We start from the raw sequence: 20,281 nt of genomic DNA, 5'->3' as shown, positions 1-20,281 counted from the left end.
GTATTCCACATCTTTGCCATGTAATGTCCACAGCTGTGCTGCTTCGGCCATTTTTCGGCAGAGGGTGTCCTGCGTCGATGGTGTCGGGTCGATGTCCCTCGAAGGCCTCTGTCAAGGGTGACATCATCGGATGTCATCAGTTGGATGCACGGCGCCCATAGCCTCAGTTCCGTTTTTTCCGCAAACGTGTTTGCTCCGAGAACTCGACGCGGCTCACGTTATCATCTTCGATAATGTCTTCTTCGGCCCTTCCGACCCCGCGGTTGGGCTTTAAAAAGTGCAGGGACTCTAAGTCCAAGATGTCTATCATGAACCCGCACTGTATCTGCTTGTGGTGTCTGGGTGAGAGCCACGACACTGATGACTGCGCAAAGTGCCAGTCGTTGACTGCCAAGGCCCTGCGGGAGCGTAAGGGGAAGTTGCAGGTAGGTCGGGTATCCAAACCCTGTAAATCCCATGAAATCTGGTCTTTCCAACGACAACTCAAAAGGAGTTCAGGGGATCTCGGTCCCGGAGTGGTTCCCACCACTCATCCTCCTCGTCGAGGCACTCCCGGAAGCGGCGTCACTGTTCTCCTTCCCCGTCCTCATCGGATGATGGCTCCGCAAGGAAGGTAGCTTGCCCCACTAAATCCTCTACTCCGGAGGATTGGGAGGCATGCAGGGAGAAAATGTTGGAGATTTTTCTATCTCGGGGCACTGCACCGTCCACCCCTTTGGTTGAAGCCGGCTGGTGGGAACGGTCCAACGTTCGCGCGCATTCGGGCCTGGGCGGTCAATGCGATAAGCATCGGGAACCCTCGTGGTCCCGTTCAGACAAGGCTCAGGTAGATCGCCAGAGACGTGCCAGATCCAGGTCGAGGTCCTCGTCCCCGGTGAGACCGTTGAAGCCTGGGAAGGTGTTGAGGAAGGTGTCGACCCCGTCTGCTCCGTGCCTATCGAGTGCGGCTGTGGTGGCCTTGCCCTCGACCAAGCCCTCGGAGCCCTCAGCGCCATTGTCGATATCGACGCCGAAGCTGTCGGTGCCCTCGACGCCTTTGGGGCCTACAGGTCTGAATTTGCCAGTGGAGGCCCCTAGAACTGTGTATCCTCCAGGAAAGGCTCTGGCTAAGATTGTGAGGCCCCCTGTGGACTCACGGTCTAGTCATGTACCTAGGAGGGAGTTCTTTCACTCTCTACAAGATATTTATGAGGAGAGGTCTGATGTGGAGTTGGAGCCTTTTGGTGCTCCTGGTGACACTCCTGAAGCTCCTGACATTGTCTTTTCGGAAGGCAGTCAGCTGGAGGATCTGAGGCAATCTTTACATGATGCCAGTGGCCTGGATACATCTCCTGAGAGGGAGTTTGGCAGGCCTGAGCCTGGGGCTCATGCTGAATCCTCCTATAGGAGGTTGTCAAGGGTTACGGAGTACCTGGGGTGGTGCGGCCCTCAAGTTGAATTTGATCAGGATGACCTGACTGACATTTTAGATCAGGTCCGTACACTTTTATTTATTAAACCGCTTTGGCAGTGCAGATTGAGAGCTCCCTCCCACAGCGAGGAGTTAGAGAGATACTTACCTCGAGCTTCCTCAATGGCCTTAAGTACCTCAGATAGCCCTGTGTTGCTGTTGTATGGAGCAGCACACCCGGCCGCACTTGCACGGACCGTCACAGACTGGCTTGTTCCGTTAGCGCTGACACGTTCGCACCTGGGACGGAATACGAGTAGTGAAAGAACTACAATCCTTTTCGTGCTCTGAAACACTTGTGTACGAGCGCGATAGAAATAAAATATCAATCAATCAATCAGGGAAATGTAGTTCTTTCACTTACTCGCATATGTGCCGGTGAGACTCAGATTCAAATCACACTCCGATCCCGAATATAGCAATGAGGCTTATATCCCAGTTCAAGACAATGTAAATAACACAAGATGTTAAAAACAATCTAATTGTTTTAAAATAAGCTTGAACCTAGGTAAAACAATAAAAACAAGCAAGTAATGCACACATTTTACAATGCACGGGCTATTAAAATGCAGCAACCTACTTCAGCAAACAACTATCTCTTGAAGACTGAACCTTGCAGCCCTAAGAACAAATATTTTTTTAACGCACTCGTTTTTGTATTAATAAGTACAACCATTAACGAAGCCAAGAAACAAACCATTTCTTTTTTTTTTTAAACGTGTTTATTTTAAACAGGCAGGTCATGGCAATACAAAGCTTAATCACATGCAACATGTAGCATACAGTAATACCATTTGACGCTCCTCCCACCCCACCCCTCGGGCTCAAATTACTTCTTCACTTCCCTGTAGGGGGTCTCCATCCCGAATAGTTCTCCTGTCTAGTTGGGGCTTGAAAGTCAGGGCTGGGAACCTTTGGTCAAATTCCAATACCGGACCCCAGATGTTGCGAAAGCGATGCAAGGTGCCTGCTCCGGCAGCCGTCACCTTCTCGGCGATCAGAATGTCCCAGACTTTCATCCACCAGAAAGGCATGAGAGGGCCTTCCGTCGTTTTCCAGGCGCGGCTATCACGTTCCTACCCGCAAGTAGGCATTGTGACAATAGTTTGGCCTTGGGGCCAGACCTAGGGTAGATCCCGGGGATCGGTGCTCCAAGGAGGATAGGCTCGGGGGGCCAAGGGCAGCCGCACCTGAGTGATGTCCGCTATCGTCGCCAGGCATTGTTTCCAAAAGGCTTGGGCCTTGGGGCAGGACCACCACATGTGGAAGAAGGAGCCTATTCGGCCGCACTGCCTCCAGCATTGAGGGTTGATCGTGGAGTTCATGTGGTGGAGTCTTAGGGGAGGGTAGTACCACCAGAGGAGGATCTTGTAGGCGCACTCTCTATTCGTGATGCATGATGAGGAGGTGTGAGCCCGGGACCAGGTGTCAACCCACTGCTGGTCTTCAATCGGATGGCCCAAGTCCGCCTCCCATAGGGCCATATACCGGGTCTTGGAGGTTAGGAAGTCCGTTGGGAGGCGCTTGTACAGAGTGGAGTTTCTTCCTCGGGGCGGAAGCTCCTTAAGGGTCAATTCAATGGCTGTGGGGGGACGAGTAGCCGTCTAGCGAGTCTGAGGATGGGTGCACCAGTGGTGTAGCTGGGTATATGTGAACCTATCTCGTTCCTGGATCACAAAGAGTTCTTTGCATCACTCAAAGGTGCAGGGTTGGCCCCCTTCAAAAAGTTGACCCAAGGTCTCTAGGCCTCCTGCAATCCAGGCCTTAAAATTCTGGGGAGACAGACCACGAGAGAAGGTCGGGCTCATGAACACTGGGGAGAGGGGGCTGAGCCCCGTCGGGATCCTCTTCTGTTTCAACTCCTTGTCCCACACCGAAATGGTGTGGTTGGTGGATGCCAGGAGATTCTGCCACTGTCGCCGTTCCGGAGGGGGGACATGTGGGAGAAAGCGTAGTGGGACGGGCAGCTGCGCTTGTTCGAGGTCTACCCATCTAGGGCGGTTGGTAAGGACTTGCCATGATTGGGTACAAGACAGGTGAGCCGCCATTTGGTATTTCTGCAAGTCAGGGACCCCGTGCCCACCTAATTTCGTGTTGCCCAGCATCGTGGATTTAGAGATCCTTGGCTTTTTCCCCCTCCAAATAAACTGCATCATTTTCTTCTGTAAGCATTGAAGGGCTGGCGCTGGGACCGGCACCAGGAGTGTGGAGCATGCATACAGAAATCTCGGTAGTAAGTTCATCTTACAGGCTGTAATACGGCCCATCAGCGATATCTCCTGTGTCGCCCAGCGTCTCAAATCTGCCTCCAAGTTTGTAAATAATGGGGGAAAATTAGCCCAGTAAGTTTTGCTTGGCCTGGCCAGGATCTGAACTCCAAAGTAGCTCAGTTCTTTGGTCGACCAGTGTATTGGGCACAGCGGGACCAGGGCTTCTCGGGTCAAGCCCACTCCGATGGCGACTGATTTCCGGTAGTTAACTGTGAGAGACAAACCATTTCTATTGTGAAGAAAACCTTGTTTAAATCAGTCCAATGTCCTCTGATACAAGTGAGACATTGATATCTGAAGTTGGAAGTGTGGCAATACTGCTTCAAGGTAGTTACTGGAACCAAGAAGGTTTGTACAAAGCTGGGGAAGGTAGCTGGGTGCTTGTAAGAGTATTGAGCAAATAACCTGTAATGCTGACATTGTGGAAGTTGGGAGAGAGTCCATCTGGAAGCGGAGGCAGGTTATCCTTGTGGCACTAAGGCAGACTGAAGAGGCAAAGAGACTGCCCTTTTCTTGGAGCATAGGAAAGAAGAGTGCCTTGTCTACCTGCAGAGGTCGAAGTGTCACGTCTTTAAGATGCCTAACCATTTTAATATATAAAGTTGAAGCAGAAATACTAGAACTGTGGTTGTGTATAATACTTCAGTAGATGTCACATTGAAGTAAGTTGAAGTAGTGGCATACTGTGTTACCAAGGAGTCTGTTCCCACAGTAACAGTAGTAGAAGGGTGGTCGTCCAGAGGAGAACAACAACCCAAGAAGCAGCATCCTGACAATTACACCAAATGAACTGCAGAGGTTATGAAAACTTGTAGAATTGTAGAAGAATTGGCTAATCTATCCTTTTGGACCGTGACAACGCAATCTTGGAAGAAAGACATCCAGGATTACTATTGGTTGCATTTCCTTGGTTGGAATTGGAAAGGGATCTTTTCAACTGAAAACTGAAGAACTGTTGCAAGTAGATTTTTGTTTGCTGAACTTTTGGAACTTATAAGAACTGGTTCAAGACTTTATTATTCTGTTTGAATGGGGAAATTGACTTTTAACAATCCTGGGGAAGGGATTTACCCAGGACAGGTGAAGGTCATCCAAATTAATGGGTGCTTGTTGTTCACTCATTTATGCTTATAATTTACTTTACATGTTTTGTAGTTTAGTGTGTGGGCCAGTTTGTTTTTGTTAAGAGTGATCCCTTAGCTCTTAGACTAGGTAGGGAACTCCCTGATAGAGTAGGTTTAGCAAGGATTTATTTGCATCTTTTTCTTTTAATAAAATGTTAATTTCTGTGGAAAATACAAGCAGTTGTGTCCGCCTTGCATTACTGACCCTTCATAGTGCTGAGCTGCAGGGGCAAGGATATCATATAGGGGCACAACAACACAAGTGTGAGCAAGAACACAACCATTTAATACCACAAAACAAAATAGTAAACTAACACAACCAACTAACAGAAGAAACTAAAATAGCATTTGTAACAGAAGTAGAGTTTTGGGTGGGACTGTGGCACAAATGAATAGAGTACTAAAGTGACAAGCAGTTAAAACCTTTAAAGGTAAACTGCTTTAACATTACTGAGGATTCCCAGCCTAACGACAGGGAATATTCAATGAGCATGTGAATTCATGAAAAATACCAATGCTGGCGAACAGGAGTTACAGATAAGTAACCTATTCCTTCCCGCTTCAGTAGCTTGTGGCTAGATTGTAATGAGTCTGACACTGTAAGGATGCTGCCAGATATTAGCTGAGGCTATGCACTGGGACAAAGTTCCAGCACAGCAAAGCTCTTCAGTTGCACGCAAGTGATGTCTAACTGTCCATGTGCTGGTGGTGTTTGCCATGCCAACAATGTTGCTTTGCCTTTGATTGCCATGCCAACAATGTTGCTTTGCCTTTGGTAAGGCCATGCAATTGAAAGACAAACCTGTGTACACATTTTCAACAAATATTTAATTTGCCTTTAACTTAGAGTTAATGACGCATTGGAGCTTGCCATAAATAGCTGTGCTTATATCCAGGTAACCGTCTACTCATAAGTAAACATAAGTAATGACCTTTTCTATTCTTTTTTCCTGGTCTTCAAATCTGTTGCTGTGGAAATGTAATTGTATCCTTTCTTTTATTTCACAGAGCTCGAAGGAAGAAATTGTTAGGTGGGAAGAAGGCAAGAAGTGGCAAACAAAGGTTGAGGGGATTCGGACTAAATTGAGGGAAAAGGAAAAGGAAGTAGACTCATTATCAAAGCAGTTCAGCACCTTAAAAGAGCTCTACAACAGGTGAGTGGTTTTTCATTTTAGGTTGGGGTGCATGTTTGGTGATATTGTAACTGGAACAAATAGTGTGTTCAATATGTATACTTGAGTAAACCTTTCTGCTTTTGTGTGCTCAGGATCCTTGATTTTCTGAATTAACGGTTAATCTGTGATCTAAAAAGTAACTCTCATTCTCGTACCCTAACCGACAGCCCAGTGCCTTTGCATGCATTTGGGAGTGAGTGCCTAAGCAAATGCATGGAGTTTTAAACTTTTTTTACTGCACATTGAACACCACTTTCCAAGGGGCAATCAATACAACTTTATTGGTGCCCAGGTAGCACGCTGTCCTTACAAGGAGAGATCGGATTGACCTGTAAGGGTCAGGGCTGATTAGAGAGATACTTTAACATTCTGTGGTGGGTGATTATTCTATTCATCCTGCCTCTGCATAAAACCACAACTGTGTTGTGTATGTTCTTTTCATGTCCCATTGCAGAACTCCAGTAGTCGTTTATCAGGCCTCCCTCAAATATTCATGTTGACCCCCTCCTCTTTCTCACACATGTAATGGCCTTCTTACTGTACTTCATTGTTTAGTCCGCCCATCTACCCATTCAGGCACCTATTAGGGATTTTAACATACCAACTGGGCTCCTGTGCATTTATATAGTGGATTCCCACTAATACAGTGCATTTTTGGTTGCTATTTTCTGTTGATTATAGCCAACTAAATTGTATTGAAAGCCAACGCTCTGAATTTTTACGCCAAGTTGGGTGAGGTTTCGTGCAGGGGAGGAAAAGTTATAGGGGGGGTCCCAAATTATTGTTTTCCATAGACTGAATGGGCAAAAACTTTACGCACGGCTACAGCCCGAACGGCTGGATGGATTTTCACCAAATTTGCGGCAGGAGCGGGGACTTGGGTCAGAAAGCGTGCATTTGTATGTTTGGTGGCAATCCGACCAGTACTTTTGTTGCAAAGAACTGAAATGTATGTCTCAAAAAATTAGTGATATCTGGGTCCGCTTTGCGGACCCATTTCCCTGTTCGCTCCGCAGACCGATGTGTCATTGGCCTGCGGTACGCCGTGATGTCGGCGAACAGTGGACGCGGCCGGCGGTTGACTGGAGTGAAGAGTGCTGTGCGTCAAAAGTTTTGGGAAACGCCTCCATGGTGTATCGGAGGATAGGGCCGCGCCGGAATGGGTTGCAGAATAGGGTGGGTGAAAGAGGGCGAAGTGAAGAAATTGGCAATGTGTTGTGCTGTTGCTTAGGGCTGCCGGAGGTTATGTTGACTTTGTGCTTTTGCATTGTTTTATAGCGGTGGGTTTGTGGCGAAATGTTCCCATGCTTGTCGGCCTTGCCTTGTAGTGGTTGTGGGTAAGGCGTAGGCTTTTCAGTGCATGGGCGGAGTCTGCAGGCCTCCCCCTGTACCCAAGAGCCCAGGGCTTGGGCACTATCCCCACAATGCAATGCCTCCATGCATGGGAGAGCAGCAAGGCAATTTGCGGGTACGGCAGCAGGCGAGTAACTTCTGTGGCGATGGCGTGGACGCTGCCTTGGGAATGGATTGCAGATGGTGTAAAGAAATTGCAAATGGGTGATATTCCTACATGGAAGGATTTTCTACCATCACCGTTTTGCTACATGGCCCATGCACGCAGCTACTCGCATATACTTCATTGGTGGGTAGCTGCACAGGCGACTATCATATTTTGGTCAGTGTAAGCAGACTGCAGTGTGGATGGGGAGTGCATTGGAAACACTATGAAGATATTTCCAGTAAGTGTACTATGTTGTGTTGTGCCTGCAAAGTCCCTACTGGCTTGTGTGCATGGCTATGGCCCTTGCACCTAACAGTGCGGGTAGTGGTTGGAAGTAGGTGTGAGAAAGTTGTCATGTGTGGGTCCGTTAGTTTATTCATACAATACTGTAGTCGGAGAAGGTACGTGGACACATTTTCCCATGCATGCCTCTATTGCCAGTACTAGGCTTTTGGGTACATCGGCTGAGGACGTAGGCCTCCGCATGTACCCAAGAGGCTAGGGCTTGCTCACACAATTGCTTCAAGGGAGGGCATTACGACATTCTGACATGGAAGGATTTTTTACCAGCACACTTTTGCGATATGGACAATTCATGCACCTGAGAATGTTGGCTTGTTTGGGTCCGGTCCGTTAGTGTACCCATACGTACCTGTAGTCAGGAAAGCTCTGTGGCCACATGTTTCCATGCATGCCTCTATTGCCTTCCAGTGGGTGTGTACTAGGAGTAGGCTCTTGTGGGCATGGGCGGAGGCCTTAGGCCTCCGCATGTACCCAAGAGCGTAAGTCTTCGGCACAACACCGGAAACGCAATGCAGGCATGTATGGGACCACTGTGATAATGGTGTGTGAATTGCACACATACATACAAAGAGTGCATTCCCTTTGCCTTTGCTCATTTGCATACGTTATTATACCCATACCTTCTGTTGCTGTTGTGGGTTTCCATTGTGTTGTGGCGGTGGGTAGGAGTATCGGCTGTGGTGCATTTGTCTAGTATGGTGTGGGGTGCCATGGTCCCATGCATGCGTCCATTGCCTTGGGAGTGGTTGTGGGCAAGGCCTAGGCTTTTGGGTGCTTGAGTGGAGAGCATAGGCCGCTGCATGTACCCAAGAGGCTAGGGCTTGGCCACACCCTTGCTTCAAGGGAGGCCATTACGACATTGAGACATGGAAGGATTTTTTTACCATCACAGTTTTGCGATATGGACCTCTTATGCAGCTACTCACTTAAACTTCATTGGGGGGTGGCTGCACAGGCGCCTATAATTTTTTGGTGAGTGCAGGTAGACACCATTGGGGATGGGGAGTGCATTGGAGGCAATATCAGGATATTTGCAGTCGATGTATTATGCTGTGTTGTGCCTGCAAAGACGTACTGGCTTGTGTGCGTGGCTATGGCCCTTGCACCTAACGGTCTGCCCACTGTTTGGAAGTAGGTTGGAGAATGTAGCCTTGTCTGAGTCCGTTAGTGTCCCCATACATATCGGTAGTCAGGAAAGCTATGTGGCTGCCTGGTAGCATGCATGCCTCTATTGCCTTCTAGTGGGTGTGTTGAAGGACTAGGCTGTTGGGTGCATGGGCAGAGGCCTTAGGCCGCCGCTTGTACCCAAGAGCCTAGGGCTTGGCCACAGCATTGCTTTAGGGAGGACAGTAAGACATTGGCACATGGAAGGAATTTTTCACCATCACAGTTTTGCGATACAGAACTTTTACACAGGTACTCACATATACTTCATTGGCGGGCAGCTGTAAAGGCGACTACCCCTTTTTGGTGAGTGTAGGCAGACTCCTTTGGGGATGGGGAGTGCATTGGAGACAATATGAAGATGTTTCCAGTCGGTGTGCTATGTTGTGTTGTGCCTGTAACACTCCAACTGCTTGTGTGCATGGCTGGGGTCCTTGGACCCAACAGGCCGGCCACTGGTTGGAAGTACATTTCAGATTGTTGCCTTGGTTGGGTTCTTACGGTACCCATATTTACCTGTGGACAGGAAAGATACATGGTCACATGTTGCCATGCATGTCTCTATTGCCTTGCAGTAGGTGTGGCGAAGAACCTGGTTGTTGGCCACAAACGCAACGCAATGCAGCCATTTATGGGAGTACTGTGATATGGGTATGTGGATTGCATGCACATGTACAAAGAGTGCATTCCCTTTGCATTAGGTCATTTGCATACAATATTATAATCATACCGTGTGACATAACATAGACATTTAAATATCTAAGTGTTCTAAGGTACTCACCTTTACAGAATCACTGTGGAGGACATGTTATAGTTGCTACAGCAGCATTGATGAGATAAGACACCATTTGCATTAGGAATGGTGTGGCTGTAAACAGAACCTTGCTTCAGGGAGTGTATTAAGAAAGTGGGACATGAAAGGATTTGGTTGCCGCGTAACTTTTGCGATATGGCCCATGTACGCAGCTACTGACATATAATTCATTGTGGGGTAGGTGCACAGGCGATTACCTTCAGAGCCCATTGGGGATGGGGAGTGTATTGCAGATGATATAGGGGTTTTTGTAATCGGTGTACCATGTTGTGTTGGGAGTGGCAAGCCCCTACTGGCGTGTATGCATGGCTACGGCCCTTTGCCCTAACAGTCTGGACACTGGTTTGAAGTAGGTTTCAGAATGTTGCCTTCTTTGGGTCTGTTCTTATAGTGATATGTAACTCCAGCGTACACTCTTGGAAATATGTATGTCTCCTGTGGGTGCTCAGTATTACAGAATGGTTGTGGAGTACATTTTGCAGTTGGTACACCAGTAGAGGTGGCGTGAAGTGGCTGCACGTGTATATGGTGTACATCATTGGCCTTGTTGCTATTCACGGACTGCAATGCCATTATTAATGTTTTGTATGGTGTGCCTCTCATAATACCCTGTGCTTTGAGAGTGAAGGAAGATATTGTGATATGACACAAGTTAATAAGCATTACACATGTAAATTATGGATAATGTGCAGAACAACCCACATACATTTGCATCCGACAACATCATCAACGCCGTTATGTCCAGCCATATACAGGACAGCAGGCCATCTGACTGTTAGCTTTGATTTGCGTACTTGAGATGGCCAACGAACGCGGTTGGCGCTTCTACTGTGTGCAATTGTAATGTGTGCATCGCTTCCATTACCTATACGTGTATGCAGCATTGCAGCAGTCACTGGCATCAGTGACTGTACTTGTGGACAGTTGTTCCTCACTGCGTGCACTCCAGGTATTTTCTTTATGTGCGTGCAAAGCATAGGGCACTCTGTCAAGTGAGCACCTAGCTCTGGAAAGGAACAACATAAGCAAAAGCAGACATGTGCTCACAGAGCATACGGTTCCAGAACATTCCCATAGTTTAGTAACACCACAGGGAGTTGTTGCCAATGCTTTATTTTGCTACAGAATTTTAACAACATGTAAATTGGCTGCACTCATTGTGCTTTTATTTCGCAAACAAAATCCAGTGACCAATCTATAGGTGATGTTCTTTTCCCTATTGACTACGCAGTCAGCTTTAAAACATGGAGTGGAAATTGCCCACCACCTCTCATAAAGTGTGCAGCAGATGTGATGGCACTCACAGAAACCAGGCTCAATTCCTCCATTCCCACTGATGCCACTCTCTCCCTCACACTCCGCACTGACCGCACAGGTCATAAGGGTGGCGGAGTGGCTCTCGTATGTAAAAATAAATAAATAAATAAATAATAATAATAAAAAAAATAATAATAAATCAATACAAAAACACATTTTTTTGTCCACTTACAAAGATACTGGCTGGTGCCGGGGAGTAAGGTATAGTAGGTTTGTACATCAATGAGTACATTTTGGCTTCAAGAATATAAGTAGGCATTTGCAAGATTTGCAGGTAATCTCTGCTTTGGACTTGCTTTCTAATGTATGCTGTATAGTGGCCTCCATTGGTTGAGTCGCCTGTGTGGTAGATTATGGCTACTGTTGTGAAAGTTTTTCTTGCCAATTGATAGGAGCATTAATATTATATATTGACTATGTGAGTGTAAATGTAGCGTCGAACGTATATCAGAATTGCACGACATACACAATATGCTATGGTTTGCATTTTGCACCATTTGCTGAAATGGAATGGAGTCACAGTTGGGTATTGATACAAATTATTTGTTAGGGACTTGTTCCTGAATGACATGGTTGCACAGAGTGATGCATGTTTCCACATGTAGGAAATGTGAAAGATTTAATTTATGAGTATGTTTTTCCTTTCCAGTATTTTTAGTAAGTGTATTAGAAACTCCTGTGGATCTTCTTGTCACTTTAAAGTGAATTTTACCATTCCAGCACTGTAGTCCAATTCTTGCCTTATTCCTGAGACACTGTAAATGGTATCAGGATTACTTACTGCATTTCTGTGAAAGACGAGCATTTGCAAACACAACTGGTCTGCACCAATTAAAACATGTTTTCAACAATTGCTGGAATTTGGAATAGAACATTCATTGTTACATTTGCATAGCAATTAACACCTGTTGTATTGGAAAATTTGAATGGGCCAGGTACTTCTGTGTCTGAGCACTTTGATGGAAGGATACGTGGTTTCTTTGCAGATGCATTTCTTTTTGCGGGTGGAGTTGCATATTTATTGTCTTTTTTACTCCTTTTGTGTGCGCTTTTGGTAGTTGATGTAGTATGAGTTGCTTTCAATTTCTTTGATGGTACTGTTGGCAAATCATTTACAACTTCTGATTGAATGAGCCTTCTTTTCAAACCTTTCGGGTTGTGAGGAATAGGGTACATTTTCGGATGGGGTGTATACAGTGCACGTAGCCTATTGTACTCTATGATGCAAGGAATGTCTACACTGGCTGCAGTTTCATCAAAATTCACTAGATACAGTCCTTCCAGTGTACGTAGCCGTGACAGTGTTATGTAACTCATGCGTTCTTTAAAGACTGTGCTGCCAATATCAATGCTTGATCGAAGGTTAGACCTTGTGATTTATAAATAGTTACTGCATAAGCTAGCGACAGAGAGAACTGTTATTTCTGTACATACATGTCTTTGAAAAGAAGGAATCGTGCTGTTGTGCGTCCTATATTTTTGACTTCTGAAAGTTTATCAAATTTGATGTTTACAAACTGAATGCTGTTGTCCCTTGGGTATGTCTGGAAGCCAACAACTGTACCAAGTGGTCCATTAACTAAATCTTGCTCTACGTCAATGTTACGTTTTAGCATAACTCTACAGTTGACACATAATGTTAACATTTTCTTCAAACCAGCTGTGTTGGAGATAGAGTTCTCTAAGGTTTGTAGTCGTGCTATGCCTTGTTGACACATAGGTATTGTCATACCGTGTACATCCAGTTTGTCTGTGGCATGAATTTCCACTAGTGGTTGTTTTTCTTTTTGCAGCATTGTTGCATTAAATTGTGCACATCTTGCTAGAGTTGGCATTAAGGACATACAGCTGACATTTTTCTGAGCTAATTGTTCCATGACATCAGTAGCACATGTGTTACGCCTGTACAGCTCATGGATGTATCTAGTATTGAGGGTAGACTGTGCCTCCTTTGATAGTACACCAATCCGTATGTTTTTTAAAATGTTGGCGTAGGTGAGGTCTGCAGACTGACACATGTTTTGATTTAGTTCTCTGTATTGGAAATGTTGCCAGAGATTTACGTTCCTTATGCTTCCAAGACTTTTATGGCACCCTTTGTGTCCTAAGGTTTGGAAGATAGGTTCACCTTTGACTGGTGTTAATTGAAGGAGCTCTCCGAAAACAATTACATGTTTTCCTCCAAAGAGTTCTTTGTAGTCTGTTTTGATGACCTCTTACAATCTGAGGTGAATCAAACCCAACATTAGGTTGGAGACCATGCTCACCTCATCTATTGGGAGCATTTTAATTTGTTTCAAAACTCTATGTAGCTCCATAGCAGATTCTGCTGAAAGTTTATAGTACTCTAATTTGATTTGGTGTTCTACTGGAAGGAGTAGCAATCGGTGTAGAGTGACTCCACCTATTTTTTAGGCAGCTAAACCTGTAGGGGCGGTTACAACAGCAGAAAGGTTGTTGTTTGTTAATTGTTTGAGGTATTTACTGATCATTTTTATTGAGAATGTTTTACCTGACCCAGCTTCACCACTTACATACAGCAATATAGGTTTGTAGTTGTCACACATGCAAGTTTTACTTTCGTGCTGTAAACCATGGTTTCGCTTCTACAAAAATGGTACGCTGTTCATTGTTTAGTCCGGATTTCAGTACTGCCAAGTCTTCTTCATAGAGTTCTTATTGAAGCATAGTGGTGGTTACTTCCATCATGGCTAAATAAACTACTTTACCACAACTGCCTCTCAGTAATTTGGTGGGAGGCAATTTAGCAGTTTTCGGGTGAAGTCGTATTATTGCTTGAAATGGGTGCACTGTTTGGATTATAATGCTGTCATTCAAATTAAGCTGCTACAGTGGGTTTGGCAGTGGAAGTAGTTCCAAATCATTACTAATTGCCCGTGAAGGCTTTTGGTTATTGTCAAGTTTTGCAGTGCAGTATGTGCACAGTATGGAGGTGTTAGTAACTTCATATTTGTTTTCATCTATGAGTTACAGAGATAATTGAAACCATTGGGATTCCTCATTGTCTTCTATTTTCTGCATTATATCTATAATTTTTCTATAGAAAGTTCTACAACAACACACACATACTTGGTTTGGCATTTCAGCAGATGTGCTTTTGAACTTTTGTATTTCTTTTGTGTATGTGTGATATAAAAAGTTGATAGCTACACTGATGTCAGTACTGTTGTCTGAAAATGCTGGAGGTTGTAAGTGCTCTTCAGTTCCACAAAATTTCCTTTGGATGTGCTCTATTTCATCGAGCACTTGTTTGGCTATACCGTGTAGGAGAATATCATTGAAATGTTGGAGTGCTAAAGCTGGACTTTTTACATAGTACAGTTTGTAAACTAGATTTCTCACTGGTGAATAGTGGGTTGCTAACATTTTGATATGTTGAAATGTGCTTTAGCAAGAAGTTCCAGAAATACAGGCTAAGGAATGTCCTTGTATTCCAGTGTAGTTGTGCACTGAACAGGAGTCCATGGTTTGTAGTATTTTTCTTTTTCTTTTGTCATTGCCTTTCACATACTGATTGAGGAATTGCTGCAAAGATTTGATTAAGCATTGGCGAACATTACACATTGATGTGCAAGGCCATTTGTAGGTGATGCGTGTTGGTTTGGCGGAATGGAGAGTGACATCTAAGTTTGATGGGGATATTTCTGAAAGCAGTGTTTCCTCTTATGGTATTGTGTACTATTCATACCCTTGTCCACTGTGATGTAAGGCAATTTGGTTTGTTTGCTCTTGTTTGTATGATTCTTCATTGAGTTCTGGCTCTATGTTGGTGGTGTGACTCCACTCACCTGTACAGATGAGGCCAAAGGTGTCTATGCTGATATTGCGTTTGTTTCGAAGTAGTGCTTGCAATTTACCAATTAATCTTGTTATTGGTTTCATTCTGTTCAAAATTACTATAAACAATTTCCGTTTCACGCTCATTGCACTTTCTACAAGAGCTTCTAGGATGACTTTTCTGCTGTAGGTTTTAAGGGTTGGGTGTGATTTCTGCCCTCTATTTATAAGGTTCTGAAAGACTCTCTTAGCAGTAGTGTAAATTGCACTGTACTTGGTGGGTTTCTTTTTATTCTCACATTTTGACAGATCAACTCCACTGTCTTTACTGGTAGATGTATCAATTTTCCTTAATGACTGAATTACCTCTTCTTCAACTTTCTGTTCACGTTCAGCTTGCAGTGGATGGCTACTTTCTGTGTTGTTAAATTGCGTGGCTCTCTTTCTGCATTGCTTTCTACAGAGTTGCAGTTTGCTAGGCATTGTGTAGTAGCTGTTGGCGAAGAAAGGGAAGTGTGGGTGTGCACATTTTCAAATGTATATGTGTGCAATGTGCATGAGTGGGTCATTAGGAGATTAGGCATTTAACTGCAAGTGTGTCACTGTGCAGTGGTCTCTAACTTTCGGTTGGGGACAGTATCTTACTATGTGGGGATTAGTCTAATGGTGGCAACATAACAAACACTGTAGAGGTGTCATCAGTAACAATGAAGTACATACTGGTGAATGGCTGCACAACTGTATGCTACCATACAACAATAGTGCACTCTTTGAGTAAGACATCCAACAGTATGATGGTATTGTACTTACTTTGTTGCTTGCTGAGAGTAGGTTTATTGTAGCCTGTATTTCGAAGTGTACACTCCAGTGGTTTTACAGAGAGAGGTGGGTACTGCACCTGTATAAGAAGATGGTAACAAAATATCTTGGCTAATGGCATAGTGCTTACATTTATGCAATACATTCTTTAAAACTATAGAGGGATGTCTTGGCAGGAAGAGGAAGAGTGTGTATGTGTATAAATGGAAGGCTTATATGAATGGGCACTTGGGAGCATAAGTACGTTTGTTAAGGGTGTAGGTGGGTTATTTGGGAGTGTATTGTATGACTTCTTATGAAACACGTGTGTGTATTAGTGTAGTCCTATTTACTTTCAAAATGCAGTACTTTGTATTGTGGAAGAATGACAAAAAGGTGCGGAAAGGTGTACAGGGTGCAAAGCAGAATGTTTTTGTGCGTGCATTTGCATGTACTTCTTTGCATATGTATGCTTGCTACATGACTGCAGGCATTGCTTTTGGGCTTTAATTTCCTTATGCACATTTATGAATGTTACTGTTGTGAATACACACATACATTTCTGTATTGCTGAACTACTGTCATTATCAATGACGTGCAGTAGGAAACTGTTGTTATGCTTGCAATGTATGCACTTGGCTTAGTTTGGTGGGACAGACTGCCTGATAATATTGTGTGCAATTTTTTACAAATTTGGTAGGAGGTGCGTTAATGGGGGAAAGCATTGTGAAATTGATGGAACAAAAGAACAGAGTAACCGTTTCCATATACCAATGGCTGTTATGCGCAAATGGCAACTTTGCCACCACCTACTACTGTAGGAGCCATTTAATGGTAGGTGATAGGAGAAATAACAGTACAAATTTTGAGTACATTATGGAGATTCACTGCTAGGTACCCTGTTGCTGTGAACTTCTAACACATTTGCCACTGTACTGTACAAAAAATAGTAATACCTACTAGGCGTGGTGATGGGTAGCGATGCAGATGTATGTGGGTGCAGAAATCGTAGATTATTTTACAGTATTTTCCCGTGCAGGTGCTTTGGATTTACAGGACATTTGACCTCCGCGTGTTTAAGGGTTGGTATGGACTGTTGAATTTTTGGATGTAAATGGTAGATGCATATGAAATCGTTTAACAGTAGCCAATCAAGGAGTGCTGGTAAGAGTACTAGAAAGGGAGGAAGGACTGGCCCTGCTTTACTGGGGCGCAGCCCTCGCGGTAGTTGGGGAAAGAGCATGTGCTACATGCTGTCCTTCTTAATGTGCTTGCCATGGAAATGGGACTAAGGATTATTGATTCAGGTGTATGTCTGCTTTTCTGTTTCATGGTAGAATGTTCTTCTGTGCCCATGAGAACCGTAGTGCTTGTAGTGTGACGCTTGTCAGTGGCGTTGATATTTCTTTTCCCCATTTTGAAAATAGTCATCTGTTGCACTATGTACAATGTACGCTGCAGACACTCGGGTAGTAATGTAAGGAGGAAAAGCAGAGGGCAATCTCTAACAAGGAGCACACAAAAAGGTGTTTCGAGGGGATTGGGTCCTCTGACGTATTCCATATCTTTGACAGTAATAACCACAGCTGTGCTGCTTGGGAAAATTTTCGGCATCTGCGTCCTGCGTCGATGATGTCGATGCGCCGTCCCCGAGGACCTCCTCCGACGGCTGACGTCACCCGATGTGATAAGTAGAACGCACGATGCCCGTAGCCTCAGTTCTGTTTTTTCCGCGAACGTGTTCACTTCGTGAATCTCGGTACGCCTCGACTCTTTGGAGTTTCTGTTGTCTTGTTCTCGGTTCTTTGAACCTGTTCGGTTTTTGTGACAAAGCATGTTCGTGACGATGTCTATCTCATCTTCAACCCTGCGTCCTTCCTTCAAGAAATGCGGGGACTGTGGGTCCAAGATGTCGGTAACGGACTCGCACAACGCCTGCCTCTGGTGCCTCGGGGAGGCCCACGACATGGACGACTGTGTCGACTGCCAGTCGCTCACGGCCAAGGCCTTGCGGGAGCGCAAGAAGTTGTTGTCGGTAGGTAGGGTGTCTAAGCCCCAGAAGTCGAGGTCTGCGGGGCTTTCGACGGATGACTCGAGAGGCGACTCTCTGCGTCATCGTTGGAGGTCCAGTGGGTCTCCTTCCAGGAGTCGGTCTCGCCACTCCTCTGCCTCTTAGAGGCATTCCCGGAAGCGCCGGCATCGGTCTCCTTCCCCGTCCTCTTCCTAGGACTCCGCCCGTTGGTGGGTCGCTTATCCCACCATGCAAGCGACACCAGAGGAATGGGCTTCCTTCGGGAAGAAAATGTTAGCGATTCTCGAATCGCAGGACACCGGTCCTTCCGCGCCTCCGAGTGGGGTCGGTCGTGATCGGTCGAGAGACACCGCTCGCATGCCTTCAGGCTCGGGTGGTCGGCACGGTTCGCGGGAGAGGTCCCGCTCAGACAAGGGTAACTGTTCTCGCCATGCACGTTCCAGGTCCCGGTCCTCGACGCGCTCGAGACCGCGTGATCCTGTGCAGTCTTCGAGGAAGACGTCGACGCCTGTGGCGCAGAGGTCATCGACAACCTCTCTCTCGAGGCTCCGCCTCCGAGGGGGTCGTCGGCGCCTAGGTCGTTGAAGGACACGCTCGGAGCTCTGGCTTCGAGGGCTGTGTCGACGCTGCTGATGCTGGCGGCGCTGCGGCTGAGGTCGACGCTGATTCGCTCGACGTCAACGCCGACTCGTTCGGCGCCCTCAACGCCTTTCGAGGCGGTGGTGTCGGAGGGGCCTGAGGCATGGGGGTAGCCCTAGAAAGGCTCTGGCTGAGGTCAGGCATAGCTTTGGTCCCCAGGTGTCTTCCTCTCACCGCCTGGAGTACATTTCAGGGGGTGATGAGGGCTCTGTTGAGGGCTTGGTTCCGGTTACAGTGCCAGATGAGTTTCTCTCGGGCTATAGCCAATTTGATGACCTGAGGCAGTCAATGCATGATGCCAGTGGATTGGACACCTCTCCGGAGGTGGAGTTTTGTAGGCCTGAACCTGGCACTCATGCCGATTCTTCATACCGGCGCCTTATGTCTCGGGTCACCGAGTACTTGGGATGGTCGGCTCCCCCAGGGGAGTTTGTTCAGGATGATCTCACGGACATCCTCGATCTTGGTCCCCCCACTGACCCGGTACTGCCGTTTCATATGGCTCTGCAGATAAGTGTGGCGGCGGCTTGGTCTGCTCCGGAGAGTCTCCCGGCAGTGGGCAAGTCTTTGTCGCGAAAATACCATACAGCCAGTAGCGACCCCTGCTACTTGTCCAGGCACCCCACTCCGGAGAGTTTGGTGGTGCAGGTGGCTACGGCCCCGGCAAAGCAGGCGTCGCATCCTACCATCCCTCCGGATAGGGATGACAAACGTTTTGATGAAAGTGTTTTCTTCAGGGGGTATGGCGCTTCAGGCGGCCAACTCCGTATGTGCCTTGTCTCGTTTCACACACACTCTGTGGAACTGTGTTGCATTAGCGGCTGAACATATTCCCGAAGGGGACGAACGGGATGGTTTCCTTGCTATGGTTCAGGATGGCAAGGATGCCATGTGTGAGGCCGTTCAGTCGGGTTTGGACATGGCAGATTGTGTCAGCCGGTCCATGACGGCGAGCACCGTAATACGCAGGTTTGCGTGGGTGCGGAAGTCGGGGTTCGCTCCTGATGTGCAGCCCCGGCTCCTCAACATGCCCTTTGATGGTGAACATCTTTTTGGCAGCAAGGCTGACGAGAGCCTTGAGAGGTTGCAGACCTCCAAAGCTGCAGCGAAGTCGTTGGGTGCTGCAGTTCGACAACCTCCGCCTTTTCGTCCTAGGGGACAACAATGGAGGGGAGGTTCCTTTCGCTATTACTCGTCCTTCAGTAAAGCGAGAGCAGCTGTCAGTCAAAGAGGCCACCGTAAGAGTGCCAGAGGTGGCCTCTTTGACCTCAGGCAACGCCGCAGCCGCTACCACTCAGTCATGAGGCCATGTCCCATGGTTCGCCGGTTGGGGGAAGGCTGGCGCAGCATCTTGTAGAGTGGCGTGCCATTACTTCAGATGTGTGGGTTCTGGAGATCATAACCCATGGCTACTGTCTTCCTTTCCGGCAAAGGCCTCACAACAATCCACCGGGGAACCTCTCTTTGCAGAGTTCGGATCTGCTCCTTGCGCAGGAAATTCAAGCCCTGCTGGAGAAGGGCGCCATAGAACTGGTGCCTGTAGCGGAGAGGAACAACGGACGGTATTCCCCTTATTTTTTGTTTTCGAAGAAAGACTGGGGGTTGAGACCCATCATGGACTTGCGCAGTTTGAACAAACTCCTCAGGAAGGACAAGTTCAAGATGGTTACTCTCTCTCAAGTCCCCCAGGCCCTTCAACTTCAGGACTGGTTGGTGTCTCTCGACCTCAAGGATGCTTACTTCCATGTGCCGATCCATCCCAAGCACAAGAAGTACCTGAGGTTTATGGTTGGCGACTCGCACTTTCAGTTTCGGGTCCTGCCGTTCGGATTGACCTCCACCCTGAGGGTTTTCACCAAACTCATGGTGGTGGTGGCAGCACATCTCAGGAAAGGG

General features: G+C 46.5%; 1 protein-coding gene across 4 annotated transcripts in view; it reads left to right on the top strand.

Annotated features, from left to right (window-relative positions):
* Window positions 1-20,281, top strand: part of CEP290 (centrosomal protein 290) — a 3,224,991-nt gene that overhangs the window by 2,247,718 nt on the left and 956,992 nt on the right. For all 4 annotated transcript variants that reach the window (XM_069629332.1, XM_069629331.1, XM_069629333.1 and 1 more), the window contains one exon: window positions 5,853-5,998. In XM_069629332.1, the coding sequence (XP_069485433.1) occupies window positions 5,853-5,998 (146 nt within the window). The remainder of the gene's footprint in view (window positions 1-5,852; window positions 5,999-20,281) is intronic.

The sequence above is a fragment of the Ambystoma mexicanum genome, chromosome 12 (assembly GCF_040938575.1).
Source record: "Ambystoma mexicanum isolate Mex_15411 chromosome 12, UKY_AmexF1_1, whole genome shotgun sequence".
NCBI classification, from domain to species: domain Eukaryota; kingdom Metazoa; phylum Chordata; class Amphibia; order Caudata; family Ambystomatidae; genus Ambystoma; species Ambystoma mexicanum.
Note: the sequence above shows the minus strand (reverse complement) of the source record. Positions and strands in the feature narration are given on the sequence as shown.